The 20,728-nt window shown below is 35.9% G+C and overlaps 1 protein-coding gene across 1 annotated transcript; it reads left to right on the top strand.

Moving 5' to 3' along the window:
* The first annotated feature begins 869 nt into the window (after positions 1 to 869).
* Positions 870 to 18,908, top strand: AP1S3 (adaptor related protein complex 1 subunit sigma 3). The gene is made up of 5 exons (XM_015819016.1): positions 870 to 905; positions 11,711 to 11,889; positions 13,866 to 13,974; positions 15,623 to 15,760; positions 18,472 to 18,908. Exons 1-5 carry the CDS (start codon positions 903 to 905, stop codon positions 18,505 to 18,507), a joined length of 465 nt encoding a protein of 154 aa, XP_015674502.1. The 5' UTR covers positions 870 to 902; the 3' UTR covers positions 18,508 to 18,908.
* The last annotated feature ends 1,820 nt before the right edge of the window (positions 18,909 to 20,728 follow it).

Genomic DNA, 20,728 nt, shown 5'->3' with positions numbered 1-20,728 from the left:
CGGACAGCCTTGCTTGGCGACCCCCGTGAAATGGTCGATCGACCCCAAATGGGGTCGCGACCCATAGGTTGAGAACCGCTGGTCTAGTTAGTAGATAGCCTTCAGAAGCATTCACAAACCCATAAAAACTAATAGCCTTTGATCCTCATTACTTCCAGGAATTCGTCCAGCTCTTTTACGAAGCTAGGACTAGGCTAGAACTACCAACGAGAAACTCAGGTAACAGTCTTAAAAGTTAAAGCAGATGTACATGGGTATCAGGAAAAGACACCCCCAGGATGCATACTTTAAAGCAGGGGTAGTCAACCTTGGCTCTTTTATGACTCGTGAACTTCAACTCCCAGAATTCCTGAGCCAGCTGTGCTGGCTCAGGAATTCTGGGAGTTGAAGTCCACGAGTCATAAAAGAGCCAAGGTTGACTACCCCTGCTTTAAATTACCTCTCAATGTCTGGAGCAGGTACCTGCACCTGCATTTCTCTCTCCCGCTTATCCTCGCCCTGGAGCTAAATCGATCCTGTAAGTTTCTCTGGTCGGAGGACCTCCTAACAGGTGTGTTCCGCCGCACAGCGCCCTGAGAGAAAAAGCGAAAACTTTCCCTGGGGGAAACTTGGCTTGCGAACCGTGGCAGGCAGGGCGCCGCTGGCGAAATTTCCCTTCGCCGACTCGGGAGAGCGCGGAGCGCCCTCTCTCGCGTGCCCCCAAAGGGCCCGTGTGGGGCGGTTGCCCGAGTTACACGGGAGGCCGGGCGGGGAGGAGGAGTCAAGAACTTTCAGTTTAGGGCATGATGGGAAAGCGGAGCGAGCTCTGGAAATTCACCTGTGGCGCCGGGGGGAGGGGGGAGACCCGCACCTGGCGGGAGGGGGGGGAGACGAACCTCCGGGGAAGCGGGTCTGCGGCAGCCATGGTGAGTGGTGGGAAGCGACTGGCGGGAGTGGGAGGAAAGGGAACCCGCTTCGGGGCTCTCCGGGCAGAGGAGGGATCTACCTGTGGAAGCCAGGTGAAGCAGCAACCTCCCGAACAGAGCGGCGGGGCGAGTAGGGCTCGAGGCTTCCCTTTAACGTCCCGCAAACTCAGCAAGTCCCGCGGGCTATTCGGTTCGAGGGGGCTCGCTGAGCTCCCGATCGGTCGCTTGGGAGGAACCAGACAAATTTTTGGGGGAACTTGATTCGACTGTTGGTTCCTCCGATTGCTTTTCATTGCCCTTCCTGTTCCTGCTTCTTTGTAGCGCGAGGGTTAATTCAATTCCTATTGCAGCCAAAATCAACAGAAGAGAAGGACGGGGCAAAAGTCGCTTATCTTTGAAAAGCCTCTTTATACCTGTTGCTTAGTCAATATCGGGAAGAGAGAGAGAAAAAAAAAGAATCGTATCCGACCTCGTGCAGTTTTAATTTCTGAAATTTTCCACTTTTCTTTTCATGGGGCTTAGCCCAGGAACGTTGCAAGGCATAATTGAACCCATGGCAGTATTTACTAAATACATTTTAAGCTAAAACATATTATATTAAATTAGCTGTGTGGGATGAGCTGCATCATGCATCACACAAAGCCAGAACTGGTTGGTGGGTTCGTTGGTTGGAGATTCTGGAAGTTATATAGCAGAGGAGAGGGACATCAAAAGTTTAGGTAAGTATGGGAAAGATCAATTCTACTTTGAGTCAGCAAGTGATGATCTGGTACTTAGCTAAGCCATTCATCACTTTCAACATTGGGGTGGGGATGGGGGATCGTGAATGTAAAAAATACCTGTTACAAGGTTGTGGCTGGATTAACACCTTACGGTAGGCTAAAAAAAATCATTGTCTGTGGTTCACTGTATTCTGTGAACCCAAGCAGCACACTATGTTTTTGATGTCATTCAAACTAAATTTATCTCCTTTGAGAAAGTTGTTAGTGTAATGCAGGGGTCTTCAAACTTGGCCCTTTTATGACTTGTGGATTTCAACTCCCAGAATTCCTCAGCCAGCATGCCTGGTTGAGGAATTTTGAGAGTTGAAATCCACAAGTCATAAAAGGGCCAAGTTTGAAGACCCCTGGTGTAATGGATGATTGGTATGCTCCAGACATAATATACCAAGACTTTCAAATAGTCTATTTCTCTTTTATAAAATGGTAAAATAAGAACTAGGTGACACTATTGTTAAAAAGATTTGCAGTTGGCTGAGAATGATCGTAATGGTTCCACTTAGTTATGGGGTTCCGTGGAGCTTTGTCTTGTGCCTTCTTACATTTTTATTAGTGACTTGGATGAGGAAGCTAAATCAATGCTTAGAGAACCTAAAAGGTAGGATGGTTAATACTTAATACTTAAGAGGAGGGAAGGAATTAAAAACAAAACACTTAGACAATCTTGAGTGTACTGAAATGAATATGATGGAACATTGGTTGAACAAACTTCTGCATCTGGATAGGCACAAGTATAAGATAGGGAGACTTCACAGCAATTCATGTGAAAGGAATCTGGTTCTTATTGATCACAAATTCAATATGTACCACTAGGGTGAAATACATGCTAAAAAGGTAAATGACACTTTAAGGTGAATTTGCAGGACCTAATGTCCACGTCATGGGAAGGAACTGTCCCAACTCTGCTCTTCCTTGATCAGATCCTACTTGGAATACTGTGTCTTGTTCTGGTTAAAAAACTAGTTTGGTCTAGTGATTAAGGCACCAGGCTAGAAAGCAAGAGACTGTGAGTTCAAGTCTTGCCTTAGCCAGCTGGATGATCTTGGGCCAGTTACTGTTTCTCAGCCCATCTCACCTCACAGGGATGTTGTTGTGGGGAAAACAGGAGGATTTGTTTTGGATATGTTCACTGCCTTGTGTTTGTAAAAATAATAAAGGTAGGATATAAATAAACATAAAAAGGGCAATTGTAAACTGGAGCAAATTTAAAAGAAGAGTATCACAATGGTGATTGATCTGAAAACCAAGCTATATAAAAATCAATTTATGGATATTTTAATATATAGAAAAAATACACAAGGAAAGATATGATAATAGTTTTCAACTATGTGAAGGGCTGTCACTTAGAAGACAGCATGGGATTTATTTTCTATTGACCCAGTGGGCAGAACCAGAATCAATGATATAAGGAGAATATTCAGGCTTCAGATGATTCCAAGAATAAACTCTTGGTCAAGGTTGTGCTTGTTTTTCTTCATTGGAAATCTTTGAACATAGATTGTATGGTCATCTATCATACAGGCTGTAATGGATTCTGCACTGAGTTGGGGGTTGAACTTGATGCTGTTACTCAAGTGTGAAGTGGAGAATGTCAATAAGGAGTGGTTTGAGATACTTACAATGGCATTATAATGTCAACAATGACTCTACCACCAGGGGAAAGAAGAGTTTTATTTCCAAGCAAGTGAGGCTTGTCTTGACATAGTACTCCTTGTTCATTCTAGGTGAAGTTCATTCACCTAGTTCAAGGGTAGGCAATCTTGGCTCTTTTATGACTCGTGAACTTCAACTCCCAGAATTCCTGAGCCAGCAGGGCTCAGCTTGGAAATCTCTGCCTTTCCCCTCAACATGGCTGGCTCAGGAATTTTGGGAGTTGAAATCCACAAGTCATAAAGGAGCCAAGGTTGCCTACCCTTGACCTAGTTCATTCACTCACCTTTGCTAGAGTTTTGTGCTATGGGATTACCGGTATATATTAAGATGTCCAGGAATTTGTACTTCCTTATCTGATTTTATGATGTTTATTTGGTAATGTTAAGCAAAGGTTTGTTTTGCTTCTCCAGAATGGGGACAGGAAAGTTGGTAAGACTAAGTATGGAAGCAGTCAAGGAGAGAGAAGGGGGAAAAAAAAAAGCAGGGATGTTGAGTAAATAATAAATAAGCTCAATTCTGGTCAGTGGTCTCAACTCTTAGTCCAACTCTTGGTTAAATTTAGTTCAACTCTTCAACTAAGTCCACTCAATTGGAGAGGATTTGCCTCAAGGACAGGAAATGATGGGTTTTGACCTTTGATTTGGATGTTTTAAATGTTTCAATTTACCCTTTTTAAATGGAGCTTGCTATATACAGTAGGGTTCACATACTTTGTGCAATTAAGAAGCCCAACTCTGTCTTTTTCTGAGATATTACAGTTGTTGTGAAAGGAAAAGACACAACGGCAGTCAGGTGTTCCATGTGCACTTCATTTCATATTTTGCTCTTCAAATTCCATTTTCTGCATAGCTGTAATAATTTTATTCTTTCTTCATTTTTTGGAGAGGAGGACAAAAAACTTATTTGAAATGTATATGCACACACATAAATGAATTGAACAAAACATTACTCAGATTTAAAGCTTGTGAAGAAATGAATGGCACTTACACATTGTTCAAAGGACATCTGTCAAAAGTGTTTCGGTTCTTTCTAAGGAACAGTTAAAAGCTGTGAAGGGGAGCCACCCATACTGAGTACAGTGAAAGGCGTGCCCAACCAGCTTACTGTTTTTTTTAGTGTGGCAATTAAATTTGAAGGGAAAAAAAAAGCAGTTCCACCTGAGCCAATTTTTCAATTCTAATTATATGTGTGAGAATGTGTTTTTAAGAAAGGGAACTGCTGACTTTAGGATTTACTTAGATTTGCTTATTAGTGTCACACATAGCATCTGGCATATAGGCAAATATTTTCATCTACTAAGTGTTTTTCCTTCTAAGCTAAAAACATAAGAGTTGTCTTGATGAATCAATTAAAATCCTGTAGATCAGCTTTTTGTCCTAATCAGGAACTGGCCAAGCTCTGCCTGAAAGTGTTTGCTTTCTCTCCCAATTGAAACCCATAGCAATTTTCCTCAACCTGATTCCCTTCTGATATGATGGATTACAACATGCTTTTGGGGATATTGGAAAGATTATGGGTTGTAACTTAACACTTCTGGAAAGGATAATTTATTTATCATTATTATTATTATTATTATTATTATTATTATTATTATTATTATTAATTTGAAGGCAAACCATTTTTGAATACAGAATTTCAGGGAAAAGCTGGAGAAAAAAATATTTTAATTCACCACAGGCGATTAGGCCTAGTTTTAGTCCTTTTGCATATCAGTCTGCCTTTTGATTATTAAAATAAATTCAAATTGACAAGATTTCAAAGTCCTTAACTCTAGGGAACATATAATCTCTGTAAAAGACTAAACAGAATAACCAGCATGCCATATTTGTGGGGAAGGAGATACAGCATAATGCTAGCTGAATAAAACAAAAAGGATTAATTCTCCTAGATGTAATAATCCAGCAAAAGAAATCCCTGTATTTGTGTCTTCAACTATTTGATCCCATTTATCATATGAAACAGCTGATTATCTGAAATCTCTCTGTTGTTGTGTCCATCAAGACTTTTCTATCCATCTATCAAAACATATATTTGCAGAAAGGCTATTTTTTTCCTTTCCTACCCATTAGTCTTATCAACAGTATATCCTTCCTCTTTTTTGATGTCATAATTGGTTTTGTTCCCAATCAAGTAGGCACTTTTATTGAAAAATTTTAATACTTAGTATTTTATTAGTAAACCCCGTGGTGGCGAACCTATGGCATGCGTGCCACAGGTGGCACACAGAGCCCTCTCTGTGGGCACGCACGCCGTCGCCCCAGTCCTAGGCTTTCAGCTGGGTTTTATAAAACCTTTTTGCTTTAGGCCTCCACCATTGTGTGCAAAAAAATAAAAAAGTTTCAATCAATTTCAACTTCTTGCGGGGAAAAAAAAGATCTCGCAAAGTTGGAATTGATTGATTGAACTTTTTAGTCCCACCCAGTCTGCCATTACCACCGCCACCACACCCTCCCAATGGGCTACGCCCATTCAATTGGCCACACCCACCCAATGGGCCACACCTACCCAATGGGTCACGCCCATCCGGCACCCGACGATACATAAGTGGTTTTGGGTTGCAGTTTGGGCACTCGGTCTCTAAAAGGTTCGCCATCACTGAGTAAACCTATATTTTTAAGATGGATTATTTAATGAAAGAAGAGAACAGTTGTAGCTTGGGGTTAGAATGTGGGGTCCTCGGTGCTCTCTGAGCTTGGTGATTTTCTTGCAGGCATTTCAGTAGGTAAATCATCAGTGCTAGCAAGTCTGTAAGAAAACCACTAAGCTCTGAGAGCACCAAGGACTCCACATGGATTACTTAATCAGTCAAAAATATGGGGAGAGCCTGGCAAAAAAGATCAGCTAATTTTGATATGGATAATGTTATCTATGTATTAAGGATGCACTGTTTCATCTTCTCAGATATAAAATATAGCACAGCAGCTCTAGCACCAAAAAAAGTAAAAAAAAAATGTTAAAGACATTACAATTTTATTTACTTCTTATAGGGCTTCCCTTGATTATCCATATGAAATAATCTGAAATTAAAACAAGGCAAATTTGCCTCTCCCATACTTTTCCCAGTGGTCGCTTACTTAAATCTGTGAAGTGTTAGATACTCCTTTCAGAGGTTCAGGAGCTTCTAATGTTGAGGTTCTTCTTCTAAGTTTCTCCTCTGTGTCTCCCTTTCTTCCTGCCAACTCTCTTATTCTATCCCATCAAGGTGACATTTTTGTCCCTGTTCCAGTTTTTTCCCCCTTCTCTCTCGCCTCTATCAATCCTTTGTCATACATTTATGAGCCAAAATCTGCACCTTCTATGTTCAGTTTGCTGTAGCTTGCATACAATATACTTTTATCTTGTTTCCTGATATTATAGTTTGATTTATTAACTAAACCTGCTTTGTACAAAGAAACATAAATCGAACTGGGGTCCTTTGAAGAGATTCCATTGTTTTCAGACTCAAAATTAAAACAATTTTGAACTGAATCTGAACTCTTTTTAAAGCCTTGTGAGTAATTCAGCAATTCAGAAGGCTAGAGAAAGGTCAAGATAAAATCAAATACCCACATTCCCTTTTATTTTCCATATAGGAAAAGTGCTTTGATAGCACAAGAAAACTGAGTTACTGATAGGACAATCTTCTAATCAGAATGGATAAACAGAATGATGCTGAGTCATGTACAGTATTATGTTTTTCCCCTCTTTCTCTGTTCCTTGTTACCTTCTTCTTATCTGCACAAGAACTTTTGAAGAGTTTTAAAGAAGCCAATCAAAAAAAGGGTTATTGTGTGTGACACATGTCCTGCTGGTATCCCCGCTGAATTCTTTGTCCCTCAAAAATTGTGAAATATCCAGCATTTCTTACTAGGAAGAGTCCTTTGAAGAAGGCATATCAATGCCATTCTGATTCTGTAGTTCATGGTTATCATCCCATTCTTGATTGCTGTGAATGCTTTTTCTTTCCCTTTTGTAAAAATAATGAGGCCTGGAGGCACAATATTGTACAGGTTTTTTTTTTACTAAAATAAATTATCTGCAGTTAAACTTGTCATAACTTAATATTGTCTTTGTCTTTGTATGAATTACATTTACTAAATTGATGATTTTTTCTCTCATCCCCACCCCCAATTTAACTCTCAGGGTTATTTGCATTCTTGCTTTCACTTGCATCTAACTCAAGAGCCTTCATTTTAATGTAAAATATTGACTACAATTGACACTGAAAAGCAGGAGCTTAGTAATTTAAACAAGAATTTAAACAGCAAGGATGTTATAAACATGTTTAAAACAGCCAACTTCATTACATCCTTTATATTCAAATCAAAGTTTTTCACGAAGTTCCATCTTTTTCCATGATTGTTTGGTAGATTGAATTTCACTGACAGCCACAAGCACGGAAAATAAAATTTCATTTGTGCTCCCAACTCAGTTTGTAGTGCTTACCCCCAAAATGAGCAAATTAACATATACTTTTCTTTTTGTCATGTGGCATTTTTCCAAACAAGGGACATCTCAACATTATGAGCTATGTTTATCAGAGCAAAAAAACAAATAGGACAATTATACAAATATTTTTTTTCAAAACTGCTTAAAACATCTATGAAACAGGTAGTGACTGGGAGGGGAAATAGAAAACCCATTTTTTGCTATAATAAAACTATGACTACAGTAGCTGTAGTTTTATTATAGCTATTATAGCACCAATTGTTCATTTTCTCTTTTACCTACCTATAGCACCAAAACATTGTCAGTAATTAGTTCTCCTTCTCTTTCAGTGTTCATAGTCCACATCTGTTGGCCAGAAACCTCATTGAGATTCAAGAGCCTAAATCAATTGATCATTTTCTCTCTTTCTTAATTATGTCACTGTCAGAGAGAAAGAGAGAGAGAGAGAGAGAGAGAGAGAGAGAGAGAGAGAGAGAGAGAGAGAGAGAGAGAGAGAGAGAGAGAGAGAGAGGCACAGTCTGTTCTCCTATTACATCTTTGAACTTTCATACTGGCTCTTGATATACAAGCTGAACAATATAACATCCAGTAAAGTCTTGTTGAAATGGAAAAGCCCTAAAATGACTCACTCCCTTAAATCAATAACACACCTTGTTTCAAAACCAGTAAATAGAAGCCCAGAACATAAGGCAAAGATAAAATTACCAAAGTTTCACTGGTTTGTTGATAGAAATGTCATTTAGTTGTATTTTATGCTCTCGTAGTAAATGCTAAATGAACTGAGATAGGAAGAATTGTTGTAAGATACAGGTTAAATTCAGGTGGTACTTTCGCTATTTCTAACTGGCTTAATAGGCAGAATCATAGCAAGAGTTGGGAGAAATGGCAGATCAGTTCCTGAGATCAGATTTTCTGATTCCAATTCTCCATTTTTTGGTCTATTGTCTGTCCCTAGTGAAAGTGTAAGATCAGCACATGTGAAATATGGATTGCTTCTGCTGTTAATTTTTTAAAAAATATAACTGCCTTTTCTTCTAAAATAATGAAGCGGTTTCCTAAAGACAGATTTGACAGATGACTGTAGAAATCTGAAAAATCCATCTGTTCCAAATGATATATAAGCTTTCATACGTGTCTCAAAGTAAGATATATATGACTTTGTTATTAAAATCTAATCGTTCTTCTTACAATATTTATAATTGCACTTAATTTTTTTAAAGATTGTATCAAACTAACCTTCCTAACCTATGGATCTTTCAGATATGTGGATTTCAGTTCCTAGAATTCTTAGCAATTGTCATGCTAATTAGTAAATCAGGGGGTTGAACTCAACATATTTAAAGGACACCCAAGTTAGGAGAAGTTTCTATAACATGAAAAATAAATAGATAAATAAAATATCAAGAATTTTATCCATAGAAATAAGCAGGGCTTTTTTTCTCGGAGAAAAGGTGGCGGAACTCAAACCTGGCCACGCCCTCATCANACCCTAGGACCGCCCCTTTAGAGAACAGGAATGCAAGTAAAATTTGGGAGGGGCTATTTCCGGTGTGGGAGGGGCTATTTCCGGTGCGGCCGGCCCGGAAAAAGGTGCCGGAACGCGGTTCCGCCGCGTTCCGGCTGAAAAAAAGCCCTGGAAATAAGGATAGAAACAAAAATTAATCTATCATCAGGGCAGATATACTTTTCTTCTGTTGCTGACACTAAAAGAAGGGCCTCCCTAGTAGAATTAGGACATTTCCGGGTCTGATAGACAGAAAAACATCCTCTGATGCTATCCACTTAAGATTTTCAGAATTAAAGCTACCATTTTGAATTAGCCTGAGAGCAAACGAAAGATTTTAGCATTGGTGTAATTTCAACTGGCTATACCTGCTAACCATCTAACACAGACATTCTGACTTGGTTGATCTTCAACCAAGGTCATTTTCAAAGACATCCATAAAAACAGTATACTGTAATAATAAAGTTGAGAATAGTACTTGAGGAAGCGCTGATAATGTCAGACATCTTAACCCAAATCATATGTAGTTCAAGCTAGTCCAAACTGGTGAAAGGCACTTCTGGCCACTAATAGACAAACTGGAAAAGCACAACTCTTGCTGTTTCATAGAACTGATATCTCATCTGGTAAACACCCAATTTCAATATCTCAATTGTTTACCCCACTGAGATTCATCATCAATTTATAGATCAAAATTATTACTGAATCCATAAACTATATCTGTATCTATGCAGCTTCATCTATGTCAAAGGAAAAGAAAAAATAGAATTAAATTGCATATTGAGAACAACTTAATCTAATAAATTTATAGTTATCTCCCCTAATTAATTCTTTGGCTCCATGGCTCAGGGACTAATTTTGACAGCTTTCACTGAAATTGCAGCCACCTATGTATTAAATAATTTTTGGTAATCCAATATCTCTACTCTATAAAGGTTGGGTTATTAAGAGGAAATATAAAATACATGAAATATAGTGGCAAGGGTATTGAACTTGGAGTGGCAAGAACTGTTTTTATGGTGAATGATACTAGTTGACCTTAAGCCAGCCATCTGAATCAAAACTATTTTATAATTATAAGCTTCCAATTGGGCAATCTGCTTATATGGTTACCATCTAGTTGGAGAGTGAGGGATTAAAATGGTAATTCAAATAGACTGGAAGAATTTTTCACATTACATATTGTATCGGCAAGCATCATTTTTTAAAGAACAGATTTAATGGAAGGTGTTCTAATATTAATGATAGAAATAGCATTCTCCATCTTATTTGAAGAATGAAATGATGTTCAGACCCTCTTGAACCCCCAAACTTGTGGTTTTTAATAGTTTACCTAGGTGATTAATGATAGACCTACTGATTTTTAAACACTAAATTTGCAAACTTGGCAAAGATATCATTGGAACTAGGAAAATGCCATAGCAGTTACTAGTCTATCTTGCAGCATTGTATCTATTGTGTCTAGTGGGGTTATTTGACATGAATCCATTATCATGGCAGAACTGCAATGAATCCATTATCATGGCAGAACTGCAATCCATTATCATGGCAGAAAATGTTATAAAATTAAAAAGATCTTTTGAAAGATTTGACTCAAAATGGAAATAACCAAAAGCCACTGAGGAAACACAAATCCTGATTACTGAGTTACTTGGTTTAAATTTTAAGACAGCTAATTGGGTTTGGTTAAAGTTCACAGAGACTGAATTAGTTTATAATCCAAACATAGGTAAATGTGTTTTGTATTTGCTTTAGCTCTGAGATTTTGTATATATTTTTGTTTAATTTTATTCTTGATGCTTTGCCTTTGGTGCATATTTGCACCTTGATATTATGATAATACACACTCCAGTGCTGTGTTGTTATTCCTTCCATCGCTTTTCTTTGGCAGATCAGTTCTTTTTTCAAAGGCCATAGTAGCAGTAAAACTAAAGAAAGCATTAGTAGTAAAATGCTTGACCATCTCAGATATAAAGTGTAGATGTTGAAGATATAGATATTTGAAGAATATCAGCCCAGGGAAAAGAGGGTAAGTAGCAAAATATAACACACACTCACACACACACCGGGTTTTTTTACACTTTTGTTTAGTAACAAGCAAGATTCTGTATGGAAAATATATGGCTTGGTAACAAGCTGACTTTAGAAGAAAAGAAAAACTTTTCATTTTGAACTTAACTGAATTAGCAGCCAGAGTGGATCCTACATGTTAAATATTAAATTTAATTGATCTTTTTTCCCTCTTTTTTTGTACACTATTTTTTTCTTTTTTGTTGTTGTTAGGGTAGAATGTATGCTTTTGTTTTGTTTCATTTCATTTGTTTTTCTGTTTTGTATTTTATTTTTTATGATAAAACAAAAAATATATTAGAAAAAGAAAAAAAAGTTGTGGCACTTTCTACACTCATGTCATTATAATCAACTTGTTTTCTTTATTCTAGATACATTTTATCCTGCTGTTCAGCCGACAAGGGAAATTAAGACTTCAGAAATGGTTTATTACACTTCCTGAAAAGGAAAAGAAAAAAGTCACCCGAGAAATTGTGCAGATTATTCTGGCTCGAAATCAAAAAATGAGCAGCTTTGTTAACTGGAAAGATCTCAAGCTTGTTTACAAAAGGTATGGGAAGTTTTATAAATCAACTTTTTATATACAGCAGATCATCATCCGTATGTGATGAAAAGGGAAGAGGAATAAATGGTCTGGGCTGAAGAACAACCACATGAGTTCAGTTTCATTTTCTATAAAAAAAATATTGTTTTTGTAGAAAAAAAAGGTATACAGGAATTGTATCAATATACTGAACATAAAACTACCTTTGGGGGCTTCTGTTAGCCGAAGGAAGGGTTGGATAACATTTTCAAGTCAATGACACACCTAAACAACCAGTGTTTCTCAACATCAACAAGTTTAAAATGCATGAAATTCAATTCTGAAATTGCATTGCTGGCTGGGGAATTCTGGGAGTTGAAATTGCTGAGACTGAGAAACACTGACCTACCCAGCAACATTTTTTTCAGGGGTATGATGAAAAATACTGGTTTTCACAATCATCTGAGGACTTTCAAGTGTGACAATTTCTCTCTTGTGTACATATTTCTGCTATTATTTCATGGTTTTTAATTTGTACTTTCCTAGTAATTACTGCTGCTACGCTTGTGAGATAAAATCTCAGGGTAATCTGAGCTGCCCATGAGCAAACTCTGGGCTGCTCAAGAAAACATTTACCTTAAAGCAATCCATTTATTGGGCTAACTCAAGGTCACAAAACAGTGTGTAAACTTTCATCATGAAAGAGACGAACAAAAGGGCTACTGGAACATGAATGTTGGATTTTTTCAAAAGAGACCATTGCCCTTTCTTTTAATGAAATAAACTGTTTACATAAAAACTATATCAATATGCAAACATTTGAAATATTATTTGGGACCGATATTCATAAAGTATTAAGATGTATGAAGGTATGTTAAGAAGTAAAAAATAGGTTTGCATACCACAGACCTTAGAGAAACAGGGTGAGATTTTATGACAGATTGTTGTGCTGAATTGTAAACTTACTTCATATCAACATAACTGATATGGCACTTCTTGTTTTCATAATCACTGATAAACACTTTTCAGGGTGCTTTTAAGACAAATTATTTTATGATGTACTGAACAAGCAAAATTGAAGAAAGAACAAAACTGATCTTTAATATATACTATGGTCAGTGCTTTTTTTGTAAGAAAAAAGGTGCTGGAACTCACATCTTGTTAATTTTTTATTTAAAAAGTTATATATTCAGTTCTTAGCAGGACTAGTGGTTGAGATGTAATTAGTATTTTTTTTTTCATTTTTAAATTTGGGGGTCATACTTTTACACTAAAATTTAAAAAAGATTTTCAATTTATCAACAATTTTTTAAAATAAAGAAATTATTTACCTTTCGCACGTATCAAACACTGTACACCCCCCCCACATGTCAGTTGTGTAACGAAACATAATGGTCTCCGCCCGCAGTAAGCACTCAGCATGCGACCACATGACCAATCAAAAGCCAAGCATTACCACAAGCCGAACAGTGCCATTATTCTGGATCTTGAACTGAGTTGCCTTCCAATTCAGACCCAGATAGATAATGCGACAAAATGGATTTAAACAAATATTTAATCCGGGAATCCTTAACAGAAACTTACATTCCTGAAGATGCGTCCAGTGGAGAACATTTGTCACTGAATAACTAAACTATATTACCCATAAGCTATCTCTTAAGGAGACAGCCTGAACCCAATAAAAGCTAAACATTCTAACATACAGATCTATCTAACTGATCGGTCCAGAACAGCCATCACAACTAGCACAGATGAAGTACGCATGCATCGGACTCGACACACAAGCAGCCTGCATGCATCATTTTAATGATTTTGCTGCCGACCTGCTATGCTTGACAGGGCGATTCAAGTCCACATGGACCAAACATCAAATTTTCCAAAGTTACTTTTAAAACTTGGAAAATCCATTGAAAAAAGGTGCCAGAACTTCGTTCCAGTGCGTTCTATGACAAAAAAAAGTACTGCTAATGGTCATGTTTTTTTCTCCTCATTTTATAATTTAGATATGCTAGTTTGTATTTCTGTTGTGCAGTAGAAGAAGAAGATAATGAACTTTTGACCCTAGAAGTTGTCCATCGTTATGTAGAGCTATTGGACAGATATTTTGGCAATGTAAGCTTATTTCTTTATTATTGCTCCATAAATAGCTTTCTTTGCAACTGATAACGTGTTTAGCATAATTTTCTTTGCAAATTGTGTTTTATGGTTTGGAATAGGGGTAAAATATAATCAATTAGAGTTTATTCCACAAGCCTATATGTGGATCCAATCATGCTATTTTTTTTTCTTTAATGGAAAAAATATATGCAGGCATAGGAACACTAAGTGCTTTGGAATTATTTTAATTCTGAGATTTCTGGCAAGATAGAAATATTTTAGTGCATTATCTGTCCACTTGAATAGCTAGTTTAGTTTGTTTGCAATGTATTATGTTTTAACTATGTATTTCTAAGGTTTATTAATTATCCAGTGGGCAGGCCAGTATAACAAAAATATATGCCAGATAAAATCTATATAAATCAAGTAAAAATTAGTAGATGAACTTCTGTTTTCCTGAAGGATTATGTGTGAGCTCTTTTTCACCCAAGTTTTCATAGTGTCAGTAGGGTGGAATATGTTTGACCAATTGAGATTCATGAACCTGCCTGCCTGAAAAGAGGCTATTGTGCTTGGTTGCAATTATTTTTCATTGTCTTAAGAATAGATTCCTGCAGTGGGTAATTTCTGCAGAAATGTGAAAACTAGTTAGGAACTTCAAATAGTTCATAATACAGCTGCTAAACTTCTTGCTAGCAACAATCTACAGAAAAACCTCTAGCGAAATAGTGGTTGCTGGTTTATTTTCTAAGATAGTTCCAAGTACTAATAACCTGGCTATTGAGATTCTCCATTTTTTTATTGTTTGAAGAAGTTAAAATGTTGTGGAGAAGGTGAAGGCTAAGAGAAGACCTTTCACATATTTCCATCTTAGAAAATGGTATGGTTTATGGTATATTGCCAGTGAACTAATCATCTGTCATATAACGTTTTGGATAGCATATTGTACAGCCAATAGTTTCACACATTGCAGCATTAAGGAAGACAATGTAACTAAAGCTTCAAAGGAACACTACTTCTTATCAAGTCTATCTGGAAGTATATTGTATCCTATCTTTTTCCTTGATAAGGGCAAACTGCTCATTTACACATGTGATTATTTTGTGTACTTTAATTCTTAATGTAATGTTCATCTCTACAAACACTCAAAATAGAATAGAGAAAGTATCAGAATATTAAAGGGCTTACTCATTTAAAGCTTTCCTTTCCCCTTCAGAAATTAATTTCTGTATATACTTCCAATCCTTGCTAAAACAAATACATTGCATAATGTGTTTTCTTTTCATTTGGTTTATTATGACAATGTATTATAGTACCCATGAATGAATTTGAAGAAAGGGCAGCTTGTCTATAAAAAGGCAGAAATAATAGCCAGTGCATACCCTTTAGATGGCTTTTTATAAAACCCAGCTGTAGGATTTTATTTCTAGAAAAGTGTGAAAAGGATTGCAGTCTGTCAACAGTTAAGACATAAAATGATCTTGAAATGTCACTTAGTCTTAAATTATTTCAATTTGAACCATCGGAATACATTTAATTTTATATATCCTTAGTTGCCCGGCTGTCCTAAGAGTGCACATTTACACAGTATATATGAGGACATATTAACATATTCAGTAGCAGGATACTGACTCTAAATATTTATTTCTATAATACTTAACAGGTATGTGAACTGGATATTATTTTCAATTTTGAGAAAGCATATTTTATACTTGATGAATTTCTAATGGGCGGGGAAGTTCAAGAGACATCCAAAAAATCTGCGGTGAAAGCCATAGAAGATGGTGATATGTTACAAGAGGTAAGTCAGAAAAGAGAAGAAAACAAATCCCTCACTTTCTCTCCTTGTTTAAAAATATGATTGTCCGACTTATTGTTTAAGGCCAGTGTTTTTCAATTTAAGCAACTTTAAGATTTCAGCTCCCAGAATTTCCCAGCCAGCAATAATAATAATAATAATAATAATAATAATAATAATAATAATAATAATAATAATAATAATAATAATAATAATAATAATAATAATAATAATAATAATAATAATAATAATAATAAAGTTGGAAGGGACCTTGGAGATCATCGAGTCCAACCCCCTGCTCAGGCAGAAACACCTACACCATTTCAGAAAAATGGCTGTCCAGTCTCTTCTTAAAAACTTCCAGTGTTGGAGCATTCACCACTTCTGGAGGTTGAAGTCCACACCCCTCTTAAAGTTGCATTGGTTTAGGCCATCAATCATACTCTAACAATATTATTGGTATAAGGATATAGAAAAGCTCACTTATAATAGAAAGGATATAGCCAGGGGCTGACTGTAGAGCTGTAGTGGAATGTGATCCAGATTCCTAAGAGGGGAGGAGTTAAACTAAAGCTGAAAAAGAAAGCCAGCCAGCTTCTCTGGTATGATCTTGAATACAGTATGTACCCATCATTTTCAAGGAGAACATCAGAAATCATTTGAAATTCTATACCTCACAGATCTACCTGAACAATGGAATGAATAAAAGATGTTGTTAAATATAAATATGAGAACAGACTATCAAAGATCAGGAAACAGAAAAAGCACACTGGATGTCAAAATAAAGGTGGAAGTTGCAAAGAAGAAAAAAGAAATCAAAGACAAGGAAGACAAAGATCTCAAGGAAGAACTCAACAAAGAATTTCCAAGACATATCAGAAGGGACAAGAAACACTATTACAGCAGTAAATATGAAAACAAGAAACCCAGAAACAAGAAAACACATAGAAAAATAAGGGTAGTCTTCCAAAAGATTTCCTAACTTAGAAGGAGGTTCCAGCCTTGAATTGGCATGCTAAAACAACTACCAATGGATGGTGAGAATTAATTCAAAGAAGATTAAGCAAAGGTGGAAGCAGTATACAGTAGTGTACTATATGTGTCAACATCCAGAAGGTATCCTCTATATTTAAAAGAACCACTAATACTGGAAATTAGGCCAGTACTCAAGTCAGAAGGCTATTGGAGTTGATGAAATATCTAAAGAAATATGGCAAGCAACAGAAGAATCTATAAAGGCCAGCAAATTGGAAGAAAGACCCAGTAGCCAACAAATTGGAAAAAGTGAGTCTACATATCAATATCAAACAAAGGAGGCTTAGCAAAATGAACAAATATTCACACAATATACTTAATTATACATGCTAGAAAAATAATGCTTAGGATCATCCAACCGTTTATGGAACCGTTTATGGAAGCAGAGATGCCAGATGTTTGACTGGTTTTAGAAAAGTCCAAGGAATAGGAGAATAATTGGTGATGCTTGCTAGATAATTGAGAAAACCAAAGATTCATAAAAAAAAAAGATCTACAAGTGCTTCATTGATTATAGAAAGGCCTTCTTTTGTTTCAGTCATGTTATAGAATGTATAAAACACGCACACACAAACACAAAATTCTGTAAGATATTATGGGTGCCTAATATTCAGTTCAAATACTAAAATGTATAGCCTACTCATTAACATATCTAGTGTTTTCAAATACTTAATTTCATGGCCAGCATTAAGTAAAAAGGGATTTAAAAGAGGCAGGACTATTTTTCCCAATCTGTCCAACATGATAATTGTAATTATTATCAGCTGTATAAATTAATACTTGGACTTTGTGCCCTACTTATCCCTAATAGCATGTACCTATGATGTTATGGAAAAACAAGGTATGATTTGTGAAACAATCTTAAGTCTCATTTGTTAAGCAAATTAGCTGAATATGTAGCATAGTAAAATTAGTCTCAATGGGACATAAGCACACCATAGAGACTGGTTTGTGCACAAGTAATGCTAGAATTTTAAAAAGTATTGGGAATGACTTTATCGTGGTGGAAAATTACTAAAGACTTCCATAGAAGCATCTAAAATGAACCCAGATCAAACCAGGTCAGAACAAACAAATTTTGTTGACTAAATGCTAAATATGCTGCTAATCCATTTTTAATCCAGAGACAAGAAGATATCTTGAGATTCTCAGTGTTTCCAGAAAAGCTTAAGTTGCTATAATGCATAGAAACATAGAAAACTGACATCAGAAAGAGACCTAATGGTTCATCAAGTACACCCTTTGAGGGTTTTTTGTTTTTTGTTTAATTTATTCATTATATTTTAATTATTTTTTTTTTGTCATACATGCTGTTATCTCAAACTTGATTGTAGATTGGTAAAAGAAAACACTAGAATTATTTGATTGAAAGATTATGAATTTATTAATAAAATAATGTTTTATGTTCATTAGCTTCATGATTTCAAAACTATTTTATTTTTGTACTGAAGGTAAATAATTTTAACATTTAACATTTAACATTTTAACATAAGTAGTCTAGGCTACAAGATTAAGCTAGTGAGAAGAGAATGAGTCTATTAATAATGTGATTTTTCTTTAGTTTAGCAAATTAGTTTCAGTTATCTGCTTTTGTATAGGTTGATTGTTCTTACATTATGAATTTTATGGGTAACTTCTGATTATAACTGAGTTATTTTCTTTACTGTTCTTTGTTGCAGACAATGGAAGAATATATGAGCAAGCCTGCCTTTTAAATCAAAACTATAGAACCAGCTAAAGGGACCATGTAATATGACATAACATCTCTTAAGTGCCAGATTTTGCTTAAAATACACATTCCCCAAAGTTCTAAAAGTGATATGTTATCTATGCAACTGTCAAGATGAAGGTCAGCCACAGTGCTGTGAGTATAGCAGCACATGTATATTATACTTTCTTTGAGTTTATTTTAATTTAATATTTCTTGGCTGTCTAGATTGAAAGTTTTATGGCAAGTCTTACTATAACTTTTTATTCTAAGAAATTGATACTAGAATCTTTGAAGGATATATTTATGACTTTGGACCAGTTTCTGATCAATTCAATATAATTTTGTAAAAACAAAAATTGTTATGTGATCATTTCTTCTATATTAATAATACTTTTACAAAATGTATGGTGTTGATAGATTTAATTTTTAACTTGTTTTGACAGCAAGTGTCCTAGATTATAGATAATTTAATACATTATAGTCCTTTGTGTTGGGTAAATCAATTTTTTACAAGATTGAATACAAATTTTGCCAAGCATTCCTTAATCAGCATTTCTGCAAGCTGAAAGAGAATAATTATATCCCAATTTAGATAATTTTTTATCCTGGCTTTGAGCTTTTTCAGTGAAGCAATAAATTGAAATGGCTGAATTTCATCCTTACAGCTGAAGACCTACAAACATATAAATGTGGTTGTACAATGGCTAGAGGCTTCCTTGAGTTATTAGTCAATTTACTGCATCAAGGCCTTTTATAGATTTGGGAGGTATAGGGATTTCATCTTATTAGAGAACCCCCTTTTCTAAGGATTCCCATGGTAAAAGGTTGTCATAGAGTATAACTACCAGTCAGAACTTCCTTACATACAGCAATCTAAATAGCTGGAGTATTTCAAATACTATAATTTGATGATGGGCAGCACATAAATTTAACTAAACAAACAGTTTCTAAGAATCTCTCTCTTCAATCCTGGACAATGAAAAGTGAAAAGCAACATCCCTCAGATTATCATCATATTCTGAGGGTGAAAGCCTAGAAAATACAAAACTGAAGAAAATGATATAAAATTCTTGAAAACATACGGAGCACTTCTGTAGTCACGCAGTCATACACATGTTGTAAGAACTGTTTACTAAAACTCATTTTCAAAGGAGTCAGTCCTCTAATTCTGACAAATAACTTGTTTGGGAAAAGAAAAACATGGCAGTCCATGGCAGCTGATTTCATCATTTTAAAAACTCTCCACTTGACTAATAAAGGCACTGCCCAATTCTCATATGGTAACTTGGGAAAATATTGTGTAAAATGAAAAGAAATAAAATGATGTATTCAAGGCTTGTCAATGAAATTCCAATTGAAAGATCTATACTATAATGGTTCAGATCATAGCCATTACAATGGTGTCACAACATCACTGAGTACACCTGCTACAGTCTCCAAGCCATAAAGGTTGTCAAATCTTGTCTATGCAGAGGGGTTCCAGAGTGTTTGACACAGTGATGCTTTTTGTAGTTTGTAGAAGTTTGTAGGAAGACCTGGATAAAGTAATTTAAACAATGGATCCCTACCAATGCCATTAGCAGCATCCATTTGTTTGTCTGTTTTTCGCTCCCAGTTCATTCTGAGAGACAGAGAGAACCAGAATATTGTGCATTTATGTTTTGTCCTTCAATTGGTTTTTGGGAGAGGACAGATGAAGAGAAATCAATAACAAAAAAGAATAATAACAGAGTCAGAAGACAGTAGGGCATGGCTGCAGAATTTCTGGAAAATAACTTCACCTGCTAGCAATATTTGATTTAGTCAGCATTTCAAAGCAAACAGATTTGGTCTGCATCTATTCAACTACTTCCTGGATGAGAACACAGTGATTCCACATATTTTTCACACTGATGCTGTTAGCTAAGAAAAATGCCTCAAGTTGCACATAAAACTCTCTGTTTTAGGATTCAGTCCATTTAGAAATGTGTGCTCTCAGGCAAAATGCCTTTTAAAAGGTGTCCTTATGTATGTAGTGTGTGTTTGTGTGTGTGTGTGACATAAAATACCCTCCCCTGCAACACACAAACTTTTATAAGAATGAACATTGGTACTTATTTTTCTAAAAAAGGAAACAGAATAATGAAAAAAGGGATAGTTTGAACTGCTGACTGAACATATACAGAACTCATCAGAAGAGGAAATAGGAAGTCATCTATCATGACTATTGGCCTTCACTGATTTTC

This window comes from Protobothrops mucrosquamatus, unplaced genomic scaffold (genome assembly GCF_001527695.2).
Source record: "Protobothrops mucrosquamatus isolate PMUCROS unplaced genomic scaffold, P.Mucros_1.0 scaffold847, whole genome shotgun sequence".
NCBI classification, from domain to species: Eukaryota; Metazoa; Chordata; class Lepidosauria; order Squamata; family Viperidae; genus Protobothrops; species Protobothrops mucrosquamatus.
The sequence above is the reverse complement of the archived record's forward strand: the minus strand, read 5'-3'. Positions and strand labels throughout refer to the sequence as shown.